The 27,079-nt window shown below is 37.3% G+C and overlaps 1 protein-coding gene across 3 annotated transcripts in view; it reads right to left on the reverse strand.

Annotated features, from left to right (window-relative positions):
• TANC2 (tetratricopeptide repeat, ankyrin repeat and coiled-coil containing 2) overlaps window positions 1-27,079 on the reverse strand; it is a 372,903-nt gene that overhangs the window by 95,062 nt on the left and 250,762 nt on the right. For all 3 annotated transcript variants that reach the window (XM_055575581.1, XM_055575580.1, XM_055575578.1), the window contains one exon: window positions 19,255-19,380. In XM_055575581.1, coding sequence (XP_055431556.1) covers window positions 19,255-19,380 — 126 coding nt within the window. The remainder of the gene's footprint in view (window positions 1-19,254; window positions 19,381-27,079) is intronic.

Consider the following 27,079-nt stretch of genomic DNA (forward strand, 5'->3'; position numbering starts at 1 on the left):
GTGTCTGGCTTCTTGCACTTAGCATGTTTTTGAGGTTCATCCATGCTGTAACATGTATCAGTACTTTTACTGCTGAACAATATTCCATTATATGGATATATCACATTTTGTTTATCCATTTATCATCTGACAAACATCTGGGCTATTTCCACTTTTTGGCTATTATACAGCATGCTGCTGCATAATATGTACAGGTTTTTGTACACGTGTTTTCAATTCTCTTGGGTATACTTCCAGGAGCGGTACTGCTGAACGTACTGCTGGGTTATATGGAAACTCTAAGTTTTAGCTTCTTGATAGACTGCCAAACTGTTCTATTTTAGTTTTGTTATTTTTTATGGAAGTAATACATATTCACTACAGAAAATTTAGGGATAGCAGATAAACAGAATAATAATCTTACTCCCACTAGCCAGAGAGAAACACAATTCACTTTTTTCCTGAGTTTTGTCTGTACCAACAGATACTTATTTTTAAAATAAAAATCGTACTATAGATACCATTTCATAACCTGCTTTTCTTGCTTTGCTTAGCAATTCCAAAGTTCTGAAAAAGTGGATTCTGTCAGACTCGCCAGCTTAACGGTTGCTTCAGTGGAAGGACTGATCCTTGGAGCTCTTCACTCCACCCTTTCCAATTATGTCACTTGACAGCAGGGGGCTGTTCACCATGCAAGGGGTTTCCTGGGTAGCTGAGTGCCCTTGGTGGGCAGACACTCACACAGACCTGCTGAGCTCTGGCTGAGCAATCACAGGACTCCCAGAGAAGAAGGAGAGAACAGAAGATCAATTGGCTTGATGTGAGTCTAAGAAGAGATCTCAGGTCACAAAAAGCTGGTTTCAGAACCAGAATCAAAACCTAAATCTTTTTTTTTTAATATTGTAAATTAACTCATATATATATAATCTATGCGTCTGTGTGGCTCAGAGGTTAACGGGTCTGCCTGCATCTGCCTGGAATGCGGGAGACCTCGGTTCAATCCCTGGGTCAGGAAGATCCCCTGGAGAAGGAAATGGCAACCCACTCCAGTATTCTTGCCTGGAGAATCCCATGGAGGGAGGAGCCTGGTAGGCTACAGTCCATGGGGTCTCAAAGAGTCAGACACAATTGAGCGATTTCACTTTCACTTTCTTCATAGAATCTAGAAAAATGGTACTGATGAGCCTATTTGTAGGGCAGGAATAGAGACACAGACATAGAGGATGGGCTTGTGGACATGGGGGGTGGGGACGGAGAGGGTGGGATGGACTGGGAGAGGAGCACTGACAGGTGTCCACTACCATGTGTAAACAGATAGCTAAGGGGAAGCTGCCGTTTAGCACAGAGACTTCGGCTTGGTGCTCTGTGATGACCTAGAGCGGTGGGATTGGGGAGTGAGATGGGAGGCTCAAGAGGTAGGAGACATATGTATATATATGGCTGATTCACACTGTTGTACAGCAGAAACTAGCCTAACACTGAAAAGCAATTATACTCCAATTAAAAAGAATTGGTAAATAAAGAAAAAAACTCCTAATTCTGATTCCAAAATCCAGGGTTTTTTTGCATTATACTATGCTGTTTCTCTATATCATATCAGTATTAAATTTGAATCTGATCATCAGTGATATCACTGATGACCAGAACTGAGCGGACTTGGCTGACTGGCTAGGCTGGCTTCTTTCTCCTTCACCTCTCCTGTGCTTCCCTTCAGAAATGGCATGACTGGCCAGAGAGAGAGAGAGCAGAGCTTCTCAGACACTCAGGTGCTTTCTAGACTAACCGACTTACCTGTTCAGGTCTAAGTTTACTTAACATTTTGTCTCAAAAGAGGCTTTCACGAATATGACCGATGCCGATTTATAATATGGGGTAAGTACAGACTCAACTTCAATGCTGAAGTTTCTGAGAAAAATTCTATTAAGATAACTTGTTCTCACGTTGACGTAATCTCTCATCATATTTTATTCTACTGAGAAAGCTTTGACATTTTGAAAAGTTATTTTAAAAATTTTCTAAAAATGTAATCAATTCACAAAAGCCTCAAGGGAAGAACAGACAAAATTAACCCAGCACCATATGGTAAAACAACTGTAGACACGAAGAACAGCCCAGAAACGATTTCTGTGCCTCAGAACCTAAGGCTTTTGTCAGATCAATATGATGAAAGAAAGCCACACTCTCTATATACCAACAGTAAATTCAGGGCATATGAACAAGAAGGCACCTTGGCCTGCGCTGTGGGACATGCAGGGAATGAATACTTTCTGTGGCGTTCATCTTCCTAAATAAATGTTTCTTTGTTTAGGAGAACAGCTGGCTTCCAAGAGATTTTCTAAAGCAGAAACCACGGAAATAATTCAGTGAGAAAGGACCACTGCAACTGTAGCTGAGCCAAGGGAAAAAAAAATGAGCTAAACCATACATTTAGCAACAGATTCAGTTCTCTAAGCCCTGAAGTGGCTGTCCCAGGGCAGCAAGAGACAGGAAGATCGTCCCAAGCTTCTCAAAACATTCCCAAGTATACTGACATCTGGAATTTACTTTGAAATTTGTAAAAAAAAAAAAAAATGATGTGTGGTTGAAGAGAAGGGCAGAATGGATAGATATATGGTAGAAATAATAAAACTTTAATGACATAATCAAGGCAAGTATATGAGTGTTTATTGTGAAACTTGTCTTTTTGGGGTATATCTGAAAATACTGCTAATAAAATGTTGAAAGAAAAAGCAGCGAAAGGAAAAACATTCCAGTAGAGTACACAAATATGAAAAGTTTTGGAAAGCAGTTTTTTTTTCTTTTTAAGAAATGTAATAACCACTCAAGACTCAGATCTGTGTGTACATCTCTTCAATGCAAATTAGGCTTGTGACAGACAAATGAAAGCTCTCTAGGAAGCGGTCTCTGTGAGACCATCAATATGAATAATCATGTCTCTAGACTTACAGAGAAAACTGACCTTTCTTTAGCTACAGCAAAGAGTAAACATTTAAAAAACAAACAAAAGTGCATTAGGGCTAATAGACCAGCTTGTCCCAACGCAAATATAAACAGCTGCAGCCAAAGGAAAAGGGGAAAGGGAAGTGGGGGCAAAAGAGCTCTAACTGGATTTAGACTAAAGCATATTTACTCATGGAAAACAACCAGGAATCATTTGAAAAGAAGTCAGTCACAGGACTGGCAGAAGAAAGGGTCTGTGTCATACAGCCAAGGTCTGGTGCAAACAGGAGTAGGGTTGTACTTCCTCACATTCTTCCACAATGGCTGTAAAGTCTAGCCTGGAAGCACCTCTGTTCCCCAGAACAAAAGATAATTTCAGGCTTATTCTTAGGGTTCAGGCTGTGCATGTTATTCTCCACACAGCACAGGAAAAACACATGTGCTTCAGACAAAACCTGGTATCACATCAGCACCCAACATACGTCAAAAAACATGTTAATTTTTTCTTAAGTATGCTTATGAAACCAAGGCAGGGCTCGTCTGCCTACTGAGTTTCTCGAAGGCTCACACTCTCATTTACAAGAGTCAATCTGCTTAGGGTCTGTTGCTTATTTATGGCACTCAAGAAAAGAACTACAGTAGGCAGGTCCTCCTACCCAAGGAAATGGAGTTTTTGAAAAATGTAAAAGCATTTTGAAGCAGGTCCTAAAAAACAATCTAAAGATAATAGCTTGAGAAATGTTCATTCCAGATAACTTCTGCTTAAAAAAAAAACAAACAAAACAGATTAAATAAAGCAGAGTCACTTTCGGGGTCAGCAGGGAAACCTACAGCAGGGTGGGTAAAACCAGACTTGGAGCCAGGCTGCTTCAGGTGATATCCTGTCTCTGTTACTCACTAGCTGTGCAACCTTAGGAAAGTTACTTATGTTCTTGATCTCTCAGTTTTCCTCATCTTTAAATCAGGGATAATCATGACATGGGAGGATTAAAGCAAGTTAATACAAAAGTGTGCCCAGGACAGTGTCTGTTGGTTAACTGCAGTCATGGGTACCTCTGTCCACACCATCAAGCCAAAAGAATCCAGTGTAACCTAATCACTTTCCTCCCACACACATTTATTTAAACGAAACAGTGAAAAGGATACTGAGAACATATGCATTCTCCTAGAGCCCTCACCCCTTTGAACTGCCAACTTACATCCCTTCATCCTTTCCCCCCCAACATTTAAAAAAATTTTTTTATTGGAATATAATTGCTTTACAATGCTGGGTTAGTTTCTGCTGTAGAACATCGTGAATCAGCCATAACTATACATATATCCCCTCCCTTTTGAGTCTCCCTCCCACCCCACCCCCCATTCCACCCATCAAGGTCATCACAGAGCACCAAGCTGAGCTCCCTGTTCTGTACAGCAGTTTCCCACTAGCTATCTATTTCACACATGGTAGTGTTATTTATGCATGTCAACCTTACTCTCTCAAATCGTCCCTCCCTCTCCTTCCCACCCCTGTGTCCACAAATCCGCTCTCTACATCAACGCCTCTGCTCCTGCCCTGCAAATAGGTTCATCAATACCATTTTCCTAGATTTCATATATATGCATTAATACATTATATCTATTTTTCTCTTTCTGACTTATTCACTCTGTATAACAGGCTCTAGGTTCATCCACACAAACTGACTCTATTTTATTCCTTTCTATGGCTCAGTACTATTCCATGGTATATGCGTACTACTGAAAGAACCACACTTGCTGTCTTCAGTTCCATAATAGTAACTCATTCTAGTCTAGCTTCCTCCCACTCTGTTGAATGGTTTTGGTTAATGACACTAAAGACGTTCTAACTTTTAAGTCCAGTGAATTATTTTTAGTTTTTATGCTTAACCACAGCTGGGTACTTAATACTTTTAACAAATCCCCAATTTTTGAAATATATTTCCTTCTTGGGTTTGACATAGTAACACTTTCTTCTAGCTCTTTTTGGGCCCTCTCTTCCTCTTCTTTAATGATTCTTCTCTTCTGCCTCTCTCTGAAATACTGCCAATCTTAGGTTCTATATTTTATTGTTTTTTTCTTCTTCATGATCTTCCTGGGTAATTACAAAGGAATAGACTAATGGCTTTTACAACTATCTAAGTGATGATGGCTTATATTTCTCTTCCAGATCCCAGTTCTAAACTCCTGTACAGCATTTTCAGCAACTTATAAGAGTTGTTTCTGTGGATTTCCAGTAAATATCTTAAACTTAAAATGTTTAGAACTAAAGTTTGATCTCATTCACCTTAACCTATTCTTTATTTTCCATTCAATGTCTCAGTTAATTAAATATTCCCATCTGTCTGGTCTCCCAAGATAGAAACCTGGGACTCATCAGGACTTCTTTCTGAACCTTTATATCTGATTTGTCACAGGACCTATCAATGATTCTTGAGGAATTTCTTTCAGATGTATTTCCTGTTTTCTTTTCCCATTCCACTGCTATTTATAGTGATATAACCTCTGGAGGAGCTTGCAGATCATTCTAAGCCTCAGTTAAATTATCTGTAAAATGAGGGTAATAAGAATATCTATTTCATAAGGCTAAATAAGAAAATGCACATTAATTTCTTAGTTCAGAACCTAATTAATCCTCAACTGACAGTCATATGGTTCAGATTCTCAACATCTCTTGCTTTTCACCATATACTTCAACAAGCTTTTTTAAATACAAAATTTATTTAACTGGAGGCTAATTACTTTACAATACTGTATTGGTTTTGCCATACATTAACCTTACATCCCACATATTCTTCCTGTATTTAGCCATCAACTACATGTATCTGATAAAATCATGTCAGCACCTACACTTCTACCCTTGTATCTCATCAACTTAACCCTACCACAATCATCCAACCTGGTAAGTCCTTACTAACTAGGGCAGCTCTTGTCATAGGGAATGTACGTTCAATAATGTTTAATAAATGCATTCATGAATGAAAACAGTGAATATGAATTTTCCATTCTCAACTGCAGGGAAATGTTCACAGACTTGTCTCTGGTAGAACAGGAAGGCTACAGGAAAACAGTTATAGGATGCAAACTCAGGTCTTTGAAAATCACTTGAACTGTACAAAAATAACAAAAATAAATGAATCATCTGTTTCCCACCTTTCAGGGATAAATTCTTATTTAAAGTTTACTGTCATAAATAAGAGAGCCATTAAGTAACAAGACATTTGGGGAAGAAAAACTGTTATTTTCCAAGCTCTTTGCATATCACAGGCAAGGCCTGGATGCTGGCCAAGACACTGATAATCAAACAATCATATTCCCACAGGAAGCTGGGAGAAGGGAGAAAATGTGCTTTAGAGCTAGTATCCAAAGAAGATAGAATATATATTTTTTAAAGATTATTTTCCCTTTCTTTTTGAAAAGTTACTGAGAAGGCTGATGCCACAAACATCCATTTAATAACTAATGTCTTGCTAATGTGACATGTGGGATTTATTTTATGTAAATAACAACTATATTTAAAATTCCTCATTATTATAGGTAAAATATGCATTTTAGCTTACAGAAAACCCAATTCTAACCATCAAGACAGTCATTTTCTGATGAAAGATGGGTTGATGCTTTGGTTCATTTCTTCTATAATTTTCATTTTAAAAATCTGGCATCCAATTTCTATTTCTGGCCAACATGAAGAAACGTGGACTAGATCTGCCCTCCCACCTAAAACCAAGATAAACAAACAAAGCTCTAGACAGAATATATGAAACAATGGTTTTCAAGACACTAGACAAAGGCAATGAGTAATAATAATCCCTGAGAGATGGAAAACAAATGAGGTAAACTCTATGCCCACTCACAACACTGACAGAATTTTCAGACCACAATGTAGGGAGGGAGAATCCAGTCAGATTCTGACAGACTCCCTTAGCTGAGTAGACGGAGCTGAGAATCCAGGGAGACTAAGGCAGTGACAGTTTACAGGACAAATAGTTACAAAGAAATAATTCTGGAAACCTGTGGAGTAACCCTTGAGTCATCAGCAGAGCAGTGACTGACACAAGTGTGAGGGTTAAAGAGAGTACCTGCTGCTTACACAGGGCCAGGAATAGTGCCTGTTTCTTCCAGCCATAATGGAAAACCTCACCATGTACAGGACACTGGATACATCCAGGAAGATCTTGACCCAGTAGTACAGAATAATGACACCTGCAAATATTGTTCTGATTCTACTCCAATCTTAAGGACAAGACCCCAAACTGATCAGGCTATTTCCAAATAACTAAGGCACATTCCAGAAAAAAGGTGAAGAATATTTATAGGAATACAAAAATATGCAACACCCAATAAGGTAAAATTCATAATGCTTGGCATCCAAGTGAAGATTAACAGGCATGCACAGAAGCAGGAAAATATGCACCATAATTAGGAGAAAAACAAATCAATTGAAACTGACCCAGAACTGACACAGATGTTAGAATCAGCAGAGAAAAGTATTAAAAACCACGATTATAACTATATTCAGCATGTTCAAAAGGGACATGGAAGGTACAAAAGACCCAAATTGCACTTCTAGAGAAAAAAATCAGAAGTGAATAAAACACCTACATGGTATTTGTGACAAATTTGACATTACAAAAGATGAGTAACCTTAAAGACATAGTAATAAAAGCTATGCAAAATTAAATACACAGAGAGGGACTTCTCTGGTGGTCCGGTGATTAAGAATCTGCCTGCCAATGTAGGAGACATGGGTTTAATCCAGGGTCCAGGAGGATTCTACATGCTATGGAGCAATTAGGCCTTTGCATCACAACTAACAAACCTGCATTCTAGAGCCTGTGAGCCACAGCTGCTGAGCTTGAGTGCCACAACTATTGAGGCCTAAACACCTAGATCCTGTGTTCAACAATGAGAGGCCACTGCAAGAAGCCTGTGCACCACAATGAACAGCAACCCTGCTCGCCAAAACTACAGAAAGCCTGCATGCAGCAACAAAGACCCAGTGCAACCAAAAACAAATAAATAAAATACACAGAGAAAATAGATAAAAATTTTCAAATTATTAAAAAAAATTAAAAAAGCATCAGTGAACAGTGAGACAACTCCAAGTGGTCAAATACTAAGTGTAATCAGAGTCTTGGAAGGTGGGGGACAAAAAATACATTTAAAGAAAAATGGTTATAGAATTTTCAAAATGACAAAAACTATAAATTTCCTGATCAAGGAAACTCAATGAGATTCAAGTGAAGAAACATGAAGAAAATGACACCAAGGCAAATCATAATCAAACTGCTCACAACTAGTGATAAAGAAAAAAATATTGAAAGCAGTCAGAGAATAAAAAGACATGTTAAGTACAGAGGAAGAAAGCTAAGGACGATAGCAGATTTCTTGTCAAAAACAATGCAAATGAAAAGGTAGTAGACCTAAAGCCTTAATTTATGGAAAGAAAAAAACATGTCAATCTAGAATTCTATACCCATTGACAATATCTTTCAAAAATAACAGTGAAATAAAGACTTTTATACATATAAAAGCAAAAAAATTAATAATTAGTCACCAGCAGATCTGTAACATAAGAAATGTTAAAAGTCCTTCAGGCAGAATAAATATGACACCAGATAGAAAAATACAAAGAAAGAAATGAAGAGCACCAGAAATGGGAACTGTGTGGATTAACATATAAGATTTTTAGAAAACTCTTTAAAAGATAATGACCTTTATATGGGGGGGGGAGGGGATTATAACATTTAGATAAGTAAACTGTCTCACAACAATAACATAAAGGCTGGGAGGACAGAAACAAAATTATACTACAGCAAACAAAACAGTTACCATAACAGGCTTGAGACTGCTACCCTGAGAAAGCCTGCTTGCAAGGCTGATCCTTACCTGAAGTTTGGGAATGTGGTTTCAAGAGGATTCCCATGATTCCCAGAACTAAAAAGAATGGCTCACTGTGCCTAATTTGTTTGTACTAACAATACTGTTTATGCTGAATGTTTGCTTTTCTTCTGGGAGTCTGGAATTTTGGTAAGTTTTAGGCAAGGAGGTCTATATAAAAAATTTGGGCACTGAACCCTATGAGCTCTCATGTTCACACATGTCACAGCTCACTGCTGGAGAAATCAAATGCATCCTGTGTGACTTTACTGGGAGAGAATACTTCGAAGCTTCTGTCTGGTTTCCTCTGGACTTTGCCCCATGCATCTTTTTCCTTTGCTGATTTTGCTTTGTACCACTTTACTGTAATAAAGCATAACTATGGGAATGACTATATGCTGTGGACTGTAAGTCCTTCTAGTCAATTAGTGAATCTCGGGGGAGGGCACCCCAAACACAAGTATTATAAATGCCTTGAAAAATTAATCAAGAGAGACCATATTTTGGCTCATAAAAAATTGTGAATAAATTTAAAAGAATTCATGCTGTTCAAAGTATGGTCTTGACCATAACACAACTAAATTAGGAATCAATAGCAGAAATATATCTGGAAATTCCTGCGAAATATCAATGAGTTGAAGAAAAAGTCAAAAAGCAAAACAGTATTTTAAAAGTGAAAATACAAAATCTGTGAACTACAGCTAATGCATTACTAAATAAAGAAATTTATAGCATTAAAATGCCTGTTAGGATAGAAGAAAAGTCTATGTCAATGACCTCATCTTTTACCTCAGCAAATTAGAAAATAAAGGAAAAAAATCCCAAAGTAAGCAGAAGGAAACAATAAAAATTAGAGTGGAAATAAACAAAATAATAAACAGAAAAACAACAGAAAAAATTAATGAAAATAAAAGATCACAAGAAGCTTAATAAAACCAATAAGCCTCTAAGCAGACTAATAAGGAAAGAGAGAAGACATACAATACCAGTAAGAAGAGAATAAAAAATGATGGGCAAAATGACTAAAGATTAAAAGGGTAAGGGGATACTATGAACAACTTTTCACCAATAAATTTCAACAGGTTATATAAAAGAGACACATTTCTTGAAAGACACAAACTAGTGAAACCCACTAAAAAAGAAACACATAGCCTGAATAATGTATATCTAATAAAATATTTGAATTGATGGTTAAAATCTCCCCATAATAAAAACTCCACACCTTAATGGTTTCATGAACAAATTCTGCCAATAATTTAAGGAAGAAATAATATCTATTTTACACAAACTCTTTATAAACCTAAAGAGACACTACCTTCTCATTACTATGATATTAAAGCCAAAGATATTGCAAGAAAACTACAAACCAATATATCTCATGAACACAGATGCAAAAAACATATACAAAATTATAGTAAATTGAGGCCAATATAAAAAAAATACATCATGATCAAGTGGATTTTATACTTGGAGTTCAAAGTTGGCTTAACATTTGAAATATCAATGTAATTTATTACATTAACAAAGTAAAGTGCATCTATTGAAAACCTAGAGTGAGAAACTGAATGCTGTCTCCCAAAGATCAGAATAAGGCAAGGATTTCTGCTCTCTTTGCTTCTATTCAACATTGTACTAGTTCTAGTCAGAGTAATAAGGCAAGAAAAAGAAAAAGGAAGAAATAAAACTATCTTTATTTGCAAACAACATGATTATCTCTGTAGAAAAGCCTACAGAGTCTATAAAAAAGCCATAAGAAATAACAAGTGATTTTATCAAGGTTTCAGGATACAGGAACAATATTCAAAAATAAAAAATCAATAGTATTTCTATATAATTGTTGATTAGCAATGGACAATATAAAATCAGAATAAAAGCAATACTATTTTTAATAGCATAAGAAATACAAAATACTGAAAGATAAATATAACAAAATATTTTCAACATCTGTACAATGACAAAACATTTCTGAGAGAAGTTAAGGAAGACCTAAATGAATAGAGAGACATATTATGTTCATGGATTGGAACATTCAACATTGATAAAAAGTCAGTTTTCCCCAAATTGATCTACAGATCCAATGCAGTTCCTGTCAAAATTCCTGCAGACTTTTTGGGTAGAAATTTACAAGTTTCACATGGAAATACAAAGAACCTAGAAAAGCCCTGAAAATAAATAGTAACAGTGAAGGGTTAACAATCCCAATTTTAAGCTTTATTATCAAGTTATAGTAATCAAGAGGTGTAGTATTAGCATCAAAATAGACAAAGATTAATGGAACAGAAGTAGTCTGGAAACAGATCCATACATATATGGATGATTGATTTTTGACAGTACAAAGGTGCAAAAGGAATTCAGCAGAACAGTCTCTGCAATGAAGGATGTTAGAACAATTAGAAATCTATGTGCCAAAAAGAAAAACCAAAAACTCTGAATACATACAATGCACCACATATAAAATTAACTCAAAATCAATCAATCACCTAAACATAAAACTTAAAACTGTAAAATGTCTAGAAGAAAATATAGGAGAAAGTATTTGTGACTTTTGGTTTGCCAAAGAAATCTTAGATACAATGCCAGAACAATCCATCAAAGACAAAAATTCATAAGCTGAACTTCTAAAAACCTCTGTTTCAAAAGATACTGTTAAGAGAATGAAAAAACAAGCCATAAACCGGAAAAACATATTTGCAAAGTGGTGGTAGTTGGTTTAGTTGCTAAGTCATGTCTGACTCTTGTGACCCCATGGACTGTAGCCTGCCAGGCTCCTCTGTCCATGGGATTCTCCAGGCAAGAATACGGAGTGGGTTGCCTTCTCCAGGCATTTCCTTCTCCAGGGGATCTTCTCAACCCAGGGATCGAACCCAGGTCTCCTGCATTGCAGGCAGATTCTTTACTCACTGAGCCACAAGGAAAGTACACATCTGATAAAGGACTGGTATCCAAATTATGTAACAAACTCTCAAAACTCACTAATAAGAAAAGAAACCACCCAATGCAAAAGTAGACTAGATATCTGAACAGACACTTCACTAAAAAAGATATTTGATGGCCAATTGATGCTTTTGAACTGTGGTGTTGGAGAAGACTCTTGAGAGTCCCTTGGACTGCAAGGAGATCCAACCAGTCCATTCTGAAGATCAGCCCTGGGATTTCTTTGGAGGGAATGATGCTGAAGCTGAAACTCCAGTACTTTGGCCACCTCATGAGAAGAGTTGACTCATTGGAAAAGACTCTGATGCTGGGAGGGATTGGGGGCAGGAGGCAAAGGGGACGAAAGAGGATGAGATGGCTGGATGGCATCACTGACTCGATGGATGTGAGTCTGGGTGAACTCCGGGAGTTGGTGATGGACAGGGAGGCCTGGTGTGCTGCGATTCATGGGGTCGCAAAGAGTTGGACACAACTGAGCGACTGAACTTAACTGAACTGAATCATATGAGATGATTAACAATAAGCACAATGTTGTACAGCAGATTCCTAGAACCTTTTTATCTTGCGTGACTCAAATTTCTCATGCCCACTGAAGAGCAACTCCCCATTTTCCATTCCCTGCAGGCCTTGGCAACCACCATCTGGCAATTAGTGTTTATACGCAACTGTTTCCCATTCCTAACACCCCAGTGTACTGAACTAAGTACAATAAGCTATTGTATTGCTATTATTAAAGATTTTTATATTATATTGTCTCTGATATAAGATAGCATGGTGGTTAAGAGCACAGGCTCCAGAGTCTACCAGATATGAAATGAATCCTCGCACTGCCAATGACTAGACTTTGTAACTCTAAGCAAGTTATAAACCTCCCTAAGTCCCAGTTTCCTTACTACTACCACTTGCATCAAAGAGTTTCGAGGATTAAATAACATGTTTAAAACTCTTAGCCCTGTGTCTGTAAAGAATAAGAACCCCAATAAATGTAAGCTATCATTTGTTATCTATTTAAAAGTTTCCTATTCTCAGCATTTGTCTTAGTGTTTTGGGAAGTCTATTGTATTCTATTAATGTGAGGATAAAAAAGGTAAAAGGCTTACTTTACTCTGGGAAATAATACTTTGAGCCTTTAAATAACTTGAATATTAAATTTCAGCTTTCAGACATTGGTCTTATAGAAGAACATTTGTTGAGAAAAACTTTGGAGTCGTTACTGAGTGGAATTTTCAGGAAGGGAACAATCATCTTTGACAAACAGTTAAAGAAATAGGGAAAATCCAACTCTCCCTAATGCTGCCACTTTTTACATGTTTCCTCACATTTAATACCTCAAGATGTAGGAAAAATATAAAAACAGTAAAGATTTTAAAATGTGAAACATCTGATAAAAAGTATGTTTTTTGTTATTAGATTGTTGGTCTTGAAGGTAAGATATTTACTGGAGAATAAGAACTGACTAATTACTTGAAATTTAAGATTAAACATTTTTGGACTGAACACTCAGTGATGAAATAGCTATGACCTACAAAGGAAATTCTCCAGTGCTATATTTTATTACTATCTGGGGAAGTTATTCCATAAAAAATATTTTATTACATACTGCAAGGTTGGAACGCTTAAGATCATTTTACTGAATCAAAAATGTTTTACAAAGTGTTACCTAAATAAATTTCCTGGCATTATGGTAACTTTAATAAGATTTAGTCACTTTTGGAGAAAATAAATAGAAAGATTAACTGGGAAGCTATTCTTTAAATCTAATTTAGATCAAAACATAAAAACGGCTTAATGGTTATTTATTTTTCTTTATTGCACTTAAGGCATTTAAAAATATTTTCAGTGATTTATTCCTGCAGAATTAATTATCATGATTAGAATTTCTTTCATGTTACTCCACAGCCTTTCTTTAAGTAGTGTGTTATTTAATGCAAGAGGTTGATCCATGCCTGTTAGAAGATTAAATGGTTTATAGACTCTTCTCTCTCTCAAAGGTTAATTCTTTCTTTTCAGGTCTTTCTGGGAGAACTTTGGTGTATATTAGCCACTGTTCATGCTTTCAAATTTTAAGATAAAATTTACCAACTAAAGCTGGTTTACATAAAAACCAGACCTGTGGGCCTGTCTCTAGCTACTTTAACAAGTAGTGATCCGTTTTAAAAAATTACAGTTTGACTACTCCAAAATGTATAAATCCTTTTCTAGCAGACATTCAAAGACATCCAGTTTGAGCACTGCATTTTCAAATTTTAGGGTACTATGCAAAAGAGCTGGCTAGGGGTGAGAGTATCACCTCATAAACCAAAACCTACAACCTACTCCAATATTTATATATAGGCAGTTATGCGCATGCAACTTTATTTCTGGATTTTCAATTTACCTAAAAAGAAAGAAATTTAATCTTGTAAAAATAAAATAATGAACAGTGAGACAGAAAAGACTGATGGAAATATCCCCTTGTAAATGTGAGAGCAAGCCAGGCAATGATGAAGATGACTAAGCAACCTCAGGGATGTGTGACTCAGTGGTTTAATGCAAGCTGATTAGCTTCATGACATACATCTTAGTCATCTTTAGAAAGGATTCATTGTTTTGGAAAAGGAAGGGATGCACAAATGGCATGAAGCACTGATTTCATTTGATAAAAATCCAATTCTTTGCTTTGACAAAGCCAAGTTAACTGTGGCAGGGTCAATTTCACATCAGTTCTGCCAGTGAGTCAAGACTATCATTTGCATATACGCCCACCAACCTAGTATCTATTAAAGCGGCTATTACCTAAATCCAGTGCCTGTGAATGGCCATTCATGTAATGGGATTTGGTAAAAGCCCTAAGGAAACCAACACATATCGAGAAATGAAATTTTAATAAGGAATGTATAATCTCTTTAAGCACAACAGCGTGATTTCGTATCAGGCAGTTTCCAGCATCTTATCATTAATAATCTGTTATTAATTTACCCCAAGTAGCTACCACTATTCAAAGTCATTATGCTATGGTATGCTCTGCGTATTTTAACGCCCCTGGTTCCATTTATATATTCCGTCATATGATTTACAATATTTATCCATAAAAACCAACACCCTCTTCTTTCCTCTTACTGGACAGCAAATTTAGTTTCCGTCCTTTTCTGGGTAAAAAGAGATTCCATTAGGATGGTCAGAAAGAGTGAGAAGTTTCAGGTCTAGCATGAAACTCCACATTTACACAGTGTGATTAAATTAAAAGTGGACCCTCAAAACAATTTTTAAGACTTGAGTTAAACACCTGAAGGTTTCAAATTAGTATCTGTCAAGGACATTCCGGCTTTGGGACCCGAAAGGCACCTGCGGTAGGTTAGTCAGCTGTATCCTCTGCACTGGGACACAATCTACTGTAACTCTTTTGTCATTAGAGTTCAAGCTCTTGGATGGTTGCCAGCTAGGAAACTACTAACTTGCTGAACTAAGACTCTGACCAGTGTACTCATGTGACCTCCTTCTCATTGTTGGGCTGGGTCTCTGGAAACATAAATTTCGCTAGAACAGTTGTTCAAAACAGCTGTCTTGAGAAGTGAAGAAGAAAAAAAAAAAAGGTTTTTTTTTTTTTTTTTAACTAATGAAGCAAATGTTAATACTAATGCCCAACTTGAAGATCCAAACTGTAGCTCGTGGATTATCCCAGCAACTTTTGCTTCAAGCAGTCAAAAGACTATTATTATGGTCAAACAACTGTAGTTATTATTAAGGTAACTGCTAAATGAACTATGCCTATACTATTAAGCCATGTCCATGAATAACTTCTAACCAACTCTCAAACTACACTTTTTCAGATTTCTGCAAACAGGCTGTGTGATCCTTAAAGGCATAAAACTAATTGTCAATTACAATGGTATCCTCTAAATTCGTTTTTCTTAAAGTGTGATCTTGGAACCCCTGGGGCTTCTCAAGATGCTTTTAGGGGTCCACAAAGGCAACACTATTTTCATAATACTAAGAGGTTATTTGCCTTTTTCCACTCTCATTCTCTCTCAAGGGTAGGGTGGAATTTTTCAGTGCTTACATGATGTTAACACACAATGGGTCTATTAAAAAAAAAAAAAAGAGCAAGTATTTTAACAATTTCTCAGTTTTAATTTCTAATGTGGCAAATATCAATTGGTATAACTGGCATAACACAAACTTTGTAGGGTCCTCAATAATTTAAGTGTGTAAAGAGTTCCTGGGACCAAAAAGTTTGAGAATCACTGCTCTAAACAAACTAGTATGGGACCCCTGTATGATGTGTCCAATGCTTGCCACCTCTTCATATATTCAAGGGATTTTATTTCAGATAATCTCTATACTTGAAATCTGTCCATAATTTTAATACCTACTGGATATACTACATTGTACATGACCATTAACTACCTTCTGTGAAGATTCAGGTTCATCTGAAACCAGAACTGTGATCGAAAAACTATCTAACAGGACTTGTTTGAGTTATACTTTAAAATATAGAAAGATGTATGTCTAATGCAGAAAGATATATCTTAATGTACACTAAAAAAGGTCTTCAATCACTTTATTACTTTTTGGGGGTAAAGCTGCTTTACTTCAATCATAACCAGAGTTAGGGAAAGATATAAAACTGAAATACAATTGCAATTTGTATGTTCCTTTAAATAAAATTAGAAAATGTGACGTGACATGTTTTTTTAAAATTATGCCAGGAAAACAATATGATTCTGTATCTATAATAAAATGTAATGTTTTCGATATAACAATCACAAGTTATAAAGGCTTGCCAAACAGGTCTACAGAAACACGAGGAAGTCTGTCCTTGTTTGCTTTCCTTTCTTGTCAATGTCTAAGCTATGGAGTTCATTTGTAAACAGTAATCAAGATAACATGTTTTTGAGGGAAGGTCATTGTCTAGAGCCTCAAAGTTCTAAATTAACAAACTAATTTTAGAAGACAAAATACTTCTTAGTAAACACTCATCTCATGGATTAATGCAGTCATCTGGATGGCATGTTCCAACCTTTGACTGCTAAAACGCGAAAGAAAAGACAACTTTAAGGAACTGAAACACTAATATCAATATTGCAGCATCTTCATCAGTGGATGTCTCGCTGATCCTGTCAACTACACCAAGTGCCTCACTGTATCTCCCTGTGCACACTGTTCACTGAGCCCAGGGTAGGCACGGTGGGAGCAGGGAAGCTGGAAGAAAACTCAAGGAGTCCTAGGAACTGCAAACACGTTTATTCTCTCCTGAGTGGCACGGCAGCTGCAGCGGCAGACAATGCTGTATTCTCTCCTCTTGTGGTTGACCCAGCGGACACAGCCTTAACGCAGCCTCACCACCATAATGCAGCCGCAAAGACTTTTTCAGGTGGAGCTTATATTTGCTTACAGAACATACGTAGCCTGTGGTCAAGCGAGTACCTTGTGATGTGCGTGTGCAGTGCTGTAAGTGATCTTAGCTGTTACATATCATTATTCACAAAATGTGGGGCGAGAGCGAGAGGGTGTGGGGCGAGGGAGACTGACCACGCCATCTTGGCTGATTTGTTCTTTCCCTACAATGGACAAACTCCATCTTTAAGTATGAATGTAAACAATAAGTTGAAACCCTATCTGCAAGGGACAGGATATTAGTTTTGTGAGGAATGCATTATTCAGGTGGAGAGCTTCCTAAAGATTTAGGTACGCTTTGGAAAAAATCTTTGGATGTACTTTAGGCTGAAGCTCAGTGAAATGGAAAAGATTTTTGTTGTATTCTTTACACAGCTGACATCTATGTGTAAACATCAAACTCACCAGAGTGTATTTGTCAAAGATCTTACTAAATCTTTAGATACTAAAAGCAGACATGTGCCATCAAGTATCAGTGGAGCCCAACATGAAGAGGTCTCAAAAACACACAGCTGAACCATCTGTAAAACAGATAGCTAGCGGGAATTTGCTGTGTAGCACAGAGAACTCAGCTCAGTGCTCTTGATGACCTAGAGGAGTGGGATGGGGGTGGGGTGGGGAAGGTAGTAGGGAGGCTCTAGAGGGAGGGTATATATGTATATGTACACAGCTGATGCACTTTGTTTTACAGCAGAAACGAATACAACATTGTAAAGCAATTATCTTCCAATTAAAAAAAATTTTTAAAGTACACTACCAAAAAATACACAGCAATATTATACAAAAAATACACGTCATTCATTTTGTTTTTGATGTAGTGTCAAATCCATTATTTAATAACTAGCAAAGCAGAAAATATTATCAACAATATCAGTATGTTTTTCAGAATGTGATGCAAGGTTATGCCAATGTGGCAGATTTTCAATCAAATCTGAAGGTCTAGATAAGATTAACAGTTGTAGCCAATCTTCTTTATTATAGCCATGCATTTTGGCCTTGGCACAAATAATTTATTTGGTCTTTGATTAAATTTATTCAGGCTTTGGACATAATCTACCAGCATCAAAATAGTACTTGACATAATTCCACTTTCTGGGATAAGCAACTAGTATGTGGCTTACTGAAGAAATGATGAAAAGCAGGATGGACAGGGCTGGGAACTAAACCCGTGAATGCGGGTATCAACTCACCACTGCTGGTGACAGGTATGGTAACTGCAGCAACACAAGCAATTACTTCATGCTCACAGTTGCCTAGCCATCAGTGAGAAACCATCAGCATAATGACTTCCAGAATGGACAGCAGGCATGTGCTTTTTGAGTCCCTTCTTGTGTGAACTATGCATATGGTGCTACACAGATTACGGCAGGGCATGGGACGGGGTGAGGAGAACAGAGCAAAGATGAAGACAGTCTAAAGATAAAATAAGCTGCACCTGATGTAGTAGAGCTATGGATTACTAGATACGAGAAAAAGCGAGACGGTTTGTTAAAGGCTATCACAGATTGGTTCATTTGTGCAAACAAGAGGCACAAGCAGAGATACCAATAACAGGCTTTTCAACTAGACTGTGGTTTTAATGAAATGAAAGTCTTCAAAAAGCTCAGGTGCCTGACTGTAGAAGCACAAAGAGCGTCAAGAAGGCGTTTGAGTGGGAAAGGATAAATTGTTTACATGCTGCCAGAACAGGACTAGAGGCACTAAAATTCTAAGAAAATCACAGTATTTTATTTAACTAGAAATGGCCACTAGACTGTAAATGAGATGCATTCTTTAATGAAACACATAACAGCATCAAATACACCTGAAATAGGGTGAGGGCTGAAATTGATCAATAATTACTTCTAAGATCCAAGACCTTAAAAGACTTTCCCCCATCAACACCAGCCCGTTCCACTTGCTTTCTTTCAGACTTTCAAGGAATCAGTGCTTCCAACTGTTGGTAATCCCACTGCCTTTCTATGATGATTACAACATATTTGTGTTCATCTTTCTCTCTAGAGACAGCAGAAGTGAACTGGTGACATGCTCACATCTTAAGGGAGGCTTACCTAAGTGTGAAAATTGGAACTAAAGGAACTTTTTGCCTACCGCCCATTTCCATTTTCCCCTGGGTATCCCCATGCAATGCCCTTCTGTGGTTCTAACCTCTTAAATCCTGTTGCGTGCGAGCACCGGCCATGCTCTGTCTTGGCATTCGAAGAGAAGTTCTCAAAGGGGTATGTCTCTGTTCATCCAGGTAAGCGAGGTCCTCCAAGTGGGCAGAGCTTGTGGCTGATAAGACAGAAGAGCTTGGTCAGAAGACAGAAGTTTAGAAAACTTTCAGTTAGTCTGTATCTCCAAACTTTGGAATGAGAGCAGACGCTTTACCGAGAATTTGCTCAACTCAAAGTCCTCATCAATGTCTGAAATACGGACCGGAGAAATATGTCAAGAGTTGTCCACAGCTCCTTCTTCACTATCAAATGCCTGAGTTTATGGAGAACGGGCTGGCAAACACATTACCTGACAGCACAGATGATTAGTGTTTGCTTCTTTTGGGTCACAAACCCATTTGTGTAAACACCATCAGTGAAGAAATCTGTTCCAGATTATATTAAGTTGTAAAAGAATCATGAAACTCTATCTTCGACATTTTCCCTTCATGGTAAAGAATGAAATATGAAAACAATGTTTACATGTGTGTATATGTATGTATATAATGGAAAGGTGGACACCCGGGACGATGAGCAGAGAACTGCACATACTGGGCTGGCCAAAAAAGTTCATTCAGGTTTTTTTTCCCCCCCTGTAAGATGTTATGGAAATGTTAGCATTTAGGGAACTGCCAATGTCCATGAATTCCAAAAAACATGTTGTTGCTCTCTGAAGATAATCAAATAATAATGGCTTCCCACTGAATCTGTAAATCTTTTAACCCCTAACCTAGCCACAAAAGAGAGAAAATGGTAGAAGAGAGTGGGAATGCAATGCCACTGCTATACACTCAGAGTTGTTGGGTCCACTCACAACGAAGAGAAAAGTGAAGAAATCAAGACTCAGGAAGTGCTGAAGACAAAAAAGTTTTTTTTAAAAAAAGAAAAACAAAACACCAAACTTCAGTCAGAAAATGGTTGTTTAGGACTTCCCTGGTGGTCCAGTGGTTAAGAATTTGCCTGTCAATGCAGGGGACACGGGTTCACTCCCTGGTCTGGGAAGACCCCACATGCCATGCAGCAACGAGCCCGTGCACCATAACTATTGAGCCTGTGCCCTGGAGCCCAGAAGCCGCAACTACTGAAGCCCGTGTGCCCCAGCGTTAGCGCCGAGCAGTGAGAGAAGCCCCTGCTCAGCACAGCCCACACAGCAGCAAAGACCCAGCACAGGCTAAATAAATACAGTTGTAAAAAATGTATGTTTTAAGTAACTGTTCATTCAGTCTGTTGCCAACTATGTAGGGTGCGCTGGGGGACAGTTCAGTAACTCCACGACAGTGATTTACCGAGAGCCTTCTATATGCCAGGCTTTGTTGCCGGTCCACCTCTGTGACTGTTTTATAGAGAGTGGGTGAGCGGAAGCACACTGAGATCCCTCTTGACTGCTGAGTTCCAATGAAGCATTGTCCACATCCCCAAGCAAGGTAGGACACAAACAAGAAAGTGGGTTATGGAAAGTGGCACAAAGAGAGCTACAAAGTGTTCCATGAGCTGAAAAAAAGAAAAGATGGAGAAAATCGAAGAGAGGGAGAGGAAGAGAAAAGAATGCAAAAACAAGTGCAAGAGACATGTATCCCCTTCACTCTTCAGTTACTGCGACTGTTTTATTTACCTGGATCTACTGGAAACTCAGACAAAAGGAATTTATCTGAATTACACATATGGTTTTTAAAAAGAAATAAAAGTTTCTGAAAGTTAGTCCAAGGAACTCGAATCAAGAAAGGGAAGACAAATACCACATTACATACCAGAGGGAGGAAGAGGATATCAGAAGAATAAAAAACAATCTTGATTTATGCATTCTGAAAATCAAACTATCCAGAACAGATAACTATCTAATCTCTTATTTAAAAATACCAGGCACAATGACACTACCCTGACTGGGGTGCTAACACAATAAAATGATTTGACATGTTTTAATAAAAAGAGAATGTGTTTCTCATTGATAGTAGGCAGAATGATAATAGAAACACACAACATGAAGTATAGCAAAAAGTTTTGTTAAAAACATAAAATCTCTTCTTTTTATACATTATATCCATCTATGAATCTTTTAAACTACATGAGATCTATACAGGGAGTATGGATTTAAACTAAATAAGTTACATAATCCATTTTAATTACTTTGTATTAAAAAATCTTTTGGCATAGCTTTTGTTTTACATGTTCAATTTCTTAAATTCACTGATGAGTTATTGGCAGCTTTTGTAAAATATAAATGTTTAGTGTGAACTTAACAAGTTTTATTAAACTAAGCTTTACCTCAGTAATTCCTAGAAAATAAATATCAGTTGTTCTATTGCCTTTTTTTTTTTTTTTCACAAAACAAAAAATGTAGTAAAACATATTGAGCATTTCTCAATTCAGACAGAAGACATTAGAAGAAAAAGAAAAAATACTGTAATCACTGAACTGAATAACAGTTCATTCCTTTACAAGTCCAAATACTCACAGGCAAACTGAACTAAGGAAAAGCGGAGATATTCAATATTAAGCACAATAGCTCTGAAGTCCTGATCCAGGGCTGAGATCCTGAAACCAATGGGAAACTATTGTTTTAATCTGGACTGCAACTGAGTTATGGTTACCCAAGTAGGAAATCAGTTCTTGAATATTCACTGAAAGGACTGATGTTGAAGCTGAAACTCCAATACTTTGGCCACCTGATGTGAACAGCTAACTCATCTGAAAAGACTCTGATGCTGGGAAAGATTGAAGGCAGGAGGAGAAGGGGACGACAGAGGATGAGACGGCTGGATGGCATCACCGACTCAATGGACTGAATAAACTCGGGAGTTGGTGACAGACAGGGAGGCCTGGCGTGCTGCAGTCCTTAGGGTTGCAAGAATCGGACCCGACTGAGCGACTGAAAGTAAACTGACTGAAGTCTATTAAAACATTCAATGCTTTTCTTATTTTAGCAATTAATATTTTTTTTTTTTTTTTTTGCTGGCCTCTGAATCCATCACTATTTGATCAAATAACCCAAAATTATTTATTTACTTTTTTCCTTACTATTCTCCTTAGTCTTACTTTCTTTCTTTCTGCTAAATCATCTTCAAAATTCTTGTCCTTCAAATACAGTATTTAGAGGCATGTGAGACAAATATTGGGAAGACCTGCCAGGAGACTGTGCGCTGTGGCCCTTGTTTCACTAACTGTACAGAGCTGTATTCTTCAGCACAGTCACATTAATCTTTTCCATTTGCAAGCCACTTTCTGAGAAAAAGTCTCTGTCACACATTGTCAGATATCTCACTTATTGTCAGAACTTGCTCAGGCTACCCTTTTTCTGCTTCCTTGATGGCTGCCTTAGTCAGAATTAACTGCTTCTCCCTTTCAGCAATCACATACATATATGGCTAATTAGAACTTGCGTTATTCAGCTTATTGTCTGCATGTCTGTCTTCTCTTACTAGATTACAGTGAGTTCCTGAGGATAAGAAGGCAATGTCTGATTCATCTTCGATAACTCCATTCCTAAATTCAGAGCCCTGCAATAATGCTCCATACAGAACTAAGTTCCAGGCTAGTCCTACTCTGATTTAGAGATCTGTCTGGCTCTGTCCTCGCCTCCCTCACCGCTCTGCTTAATGTCGAGCAGACATCACTGTGCTAACACGCTTGGCTCCAGTGACGTTCATACCATCTTCCTTCAGGAACTGCTGACCTTTTCCTTTTTTATAGAACACATATCACTTTCTATTGTACTATATAAATTACTTATTTATGTTTACTTTTCCTGGTGAGAATGCAAGTTCCAGGAAGGTGAGAATCTTTGTTTTGTTTATTGATAATTCTCAAGTGCTTTGAAGAGTGCCTGGCATATATAAGTGCTAGTCTAATGACTAAATGATTGTGTTTAACAGACACATTTGCATTTTGGCTATATTTAAACAATCAATGAATAACAAATTTGGCTTTGTCTCCCTGGGTTATCTGAAAGCTAAGGATGAAGGAGGCTGGCAGCAACGGTACCTTGCACATCATCATTCTACATGAACAATGGTGATAGATCTATGGGGACATACATATGCCCACTTCGTAGAGCCACTTTTACTGTGAAATTGTCCTGATGATTTCTTTCGAGATACTTCTGTCAAATTAAATTAGTACTATAATATGTAATGAACAAATACAGATACAAATATAAGATAATTAGTTTTTTTTTTTTTTAACTGGAGGGATAATTGCTTTACAATATTGTGTTGGTTTCTGCTGTATAACAGTGTGAATCAGCTATAAGTATACATGTTCCCTCCCTCTTGAGCCTCCCTCCAACCCCCTCCTCCCACCCCCCCATCCCTCCAGGCTGTCAGAGGGCACGGAGCTGAGCTCCCTGTGTTATACAGCAGCTCCCATTAGCTATCTATATTACACATGGTAGTGTATATATGTTGATGCTTAAAAAAAAAAGATAATTAGATTAGCTGAAGTGAATTGACAAAAGAATAAAAACAAATTAACAATAAAAAATTTTATGTAAAGAGAAAATGCTTTTAAAAAGTAAGCTCATAAAAATCTATGTCACTAAAAGGAAGGCCTTGTTTTCAGAGAAGGAAGAGGGAAGTGGAAAAGGGAGCATATATTTTCCTGGGATTTCATCAGATTGGAACAGCTGACTCACTGACACAACAATTAACTGACAAACTTCTTGAATTTAATACACAAGTGGGCAGGAAAAAAATCCAGCAGACAACATTTGGTACAAGACATTCCAGAGGCAACTCTCTGTTACAGAGTTTGGAATCAGTTTAAATCGTTTCTTCTTATATCAGTTGCCACTTACACAAACGGATTTTAGAAGTGTAACTGCCATTCTGGCTGACCCGAGCAGGAGCCTGGAAGGATGCTTTATGTTTGCTACAGCCTGGCAAGAAGCCACTCTGCTGTCCCAACACCACTGATTCATAAAGCCAACATTCTGACTGTGGAAAAGCCTATTTCTGTTTTTTTTCTTTTTTTGGGGTAAAAATCTTTATTACAGTTTCTGATTGAAAATGAAAGTGTTAGTCACTCAGTTGTGTCCGACTCTGCGACCCCATGAACCTGCAGCCTGCCAGACTCCTCTCTCCATGGAATTCTCCAGGCATGAATACTGGAATGGGTAACCATTCTTTTCTCTAGGGGGTCTTCCCGACCCAGGGATTGAACCCTGGTCTCCTGTGTTGCAGGCGGATTCTCTACCATCTGAGCCACCAGTTTCTGACTGGATTCATTTAAATTCCCCAGATTCCCATTTGGCATTTACCTGATTTTTAAGATCCTTTCCTTAGGAAAATGTGCAGCTCCAAACATTAAGAAGTTGATGGTGAGAGTTTATATTTTAACTGACTTCTGTTGTTGGATGTTTCCATGATACTCTTTTATTTTCACACAAAGCACTGAGGACAGCTGTTGTAAGTGAACATTTCCTGCTTCCCATATCCCTCCAATTCATTGCCAATCTCATTTTAAGACATCAAGGATGACCACAGACAGCCTACTCTGATAATTTCTGCCATGCAACCACAAATCCACAGACTTCTTTACCTCCTTCCAACACAACAGGCTTAAAAATAAATGTTAATAGTGATTTACATTTTGAAAACAATAAGACAGTTTTTATTTTTTCCTATTTTAGAATTTTAATTTAGTTGCATAAATATCTAAATTTATATTCAGAAAACTGAGTTGCTCCAGGAAAAACCCAAGCCTTAATGCTAGACTGTCAAAACTCACCTTTTATCACTTCATTATTCAAGTTAAGAGTTTTTGTTTTCACTAAATAGTACTATCAATAGTACTATCTTCATACGTGGCATATGAAACTTTTAATTGGTACATTAACTTCAGACTTCACTTGTTTAAGAATCTTTATGTTTCTAAAAGTATATAGCTAAATCTAATTGAGCAATATATTTATTTAATCAGACCTACTTTAGTAATTAATGAAAAGGACATGATTACTCAAAAAATTTTATTACCTATATTTCTTCAATTTATGTTGTAGTGAGTTGAAAATCTCCAAAAATATTTTTTTTTAAAAATCACCATAAACATTAAAAAAATTTTTTTATTGTGTCATCAAGGACATTCTTAAAGTGGTTTATCTGTCTTTTTCTGTTTAAAACTGTAAGTGGCTATGGTTTTTGTTTTTAAAATATTTTTTACTTAAAAAAATATGGGATCTTAAGTTTCCCTCCCAGGGATTAAAGCTGTGGACCCTGCATTGAAGTGCGGAGTTGTAACCGTCCGACTCCAGGAAAGTCCCACCACAGCATTTTATACATGCTGACTCTATTCCCTGCAAATAAAAGTGTTATAAAAGCCTCAAATCCTTTCCAATTCCTTTCAAATTCCAGAATCTTACGAATAACAGTTTTATTCTTTAGAGTTCAATCCTGCATTAGCCTCAAATAAACTCCTTGACAATTTCCTCGTCCTGACAGATGTGGTCTTACAGAGATGCCATAAAGCTCAGGCTAAAGAGGATGTTTTGCTTCCCGAAGCGGTAAGTCTATAACACAGCAAGGACGGATCAAACAATTAATCCCCTAGGTTTTTTTTAAGTGATGCAAATGGTATTTTCATATCATTATTCATCATTAATTAGTCTCTAAAATAAATAATTACATCAGTCATACTGAGATAAAGTTTAAAAAAGAAGGGAAATTTAAAAGTTGGGTTTGAAAAACAGTATTTTATTATTGGCATTCATCACCCCCATCTCATTCATATGCTTAGAACAATTTAGTAAGCATAATATACTAACATTTCCCCCTATTTCAAGGTCATCTCATATTTGAAATCCTCAATTATTCCTGTTCACCAAGGAGATTTGAGCATCTGCTCTTCCACCACTTTGGGGAACCACGTCTACGTACATGTTAGAAAGTAAAGGAAAACATGTGTTCGCTTCGTGTGCTTAGTTGCTCAGTCATGTCTGACTCTTTGTGACCCTTATGGACTGTAGCCTGCCAGGCTCCTCTCTCCATGGCACTTTTCAGGCAAGAATACTAGAGTGGGTTGTCATTTCCTCCTCCAGGGTATCTCCGACCCAGGGATCGAACCTGCATCTCCTGCTTTGCAGGGAGATTCTTTACCCATTGGGCCACCGGGGAAGTCCAAAACATGTATATCTAGAGCTAAAATGAGAAGAGAGGACCCTCCTGGGCTAAGAAAATTTATTTCAAAAACAGATTTAGAAATCTAATCACATAAACTACTGGAAACTCTGATCTTATCAAATATTTACAGGCATCACATAGTTAGCAGGTGAAAGTAATTTTGTCTTTCTACATTCTGGAAACACTTTCAATGTATAACCTATTAAGATTTGAAAATAACTGAGAAATCCTGAGAAATCTGGTTTACTTTCCTCCCTGTGTGAGGATGTGAAACCATGGTTTCCAGATAGAGAAAACAACCCAATACAAACTACTTCTGACTTATGATTTGCCTTGTAGGTTACTAGTGGTCAGTTTGAATTACATTCAATACTGACAAGAAATAATTCTCTAATGAAGTATCTTATTCAACACAGTAAATGTTACTCTGACAGTATAAACCCTATTCTAATCCTAATCCCAGGACAGAGCTATTGAAGAAGCATGATTAGCTTAAGAACCAGAAAATCTCTGCTAGCCAGAAAAGCCAGTGTTACGAGATGACCATTGTGATAGATGAAAACATAATAATTAAGGTTTATAGGAGTAACAATTTAGACTAATATTATCCCTTTTATTTATGTTTTAACATGGGGAAGGGGAGACAGAAATGAAGATAGGAGAGAGCAT

This window comes from Bubalus kerabau, chromosome 4 (genome assembly GCF_029407905.1).
Source record: "Bubalus kerabau isolate K-KA32 ecotype Philippines breed swamp buffalo chromosome 4, PCC_UOA_SB_1v2, whole genome shotgun sequence".
NCBI lineage: Eukaryota > Metazoa > Chordata > Mammalia > Artiodactyla > Bovidae > Bubalus > Bubalus kerabau.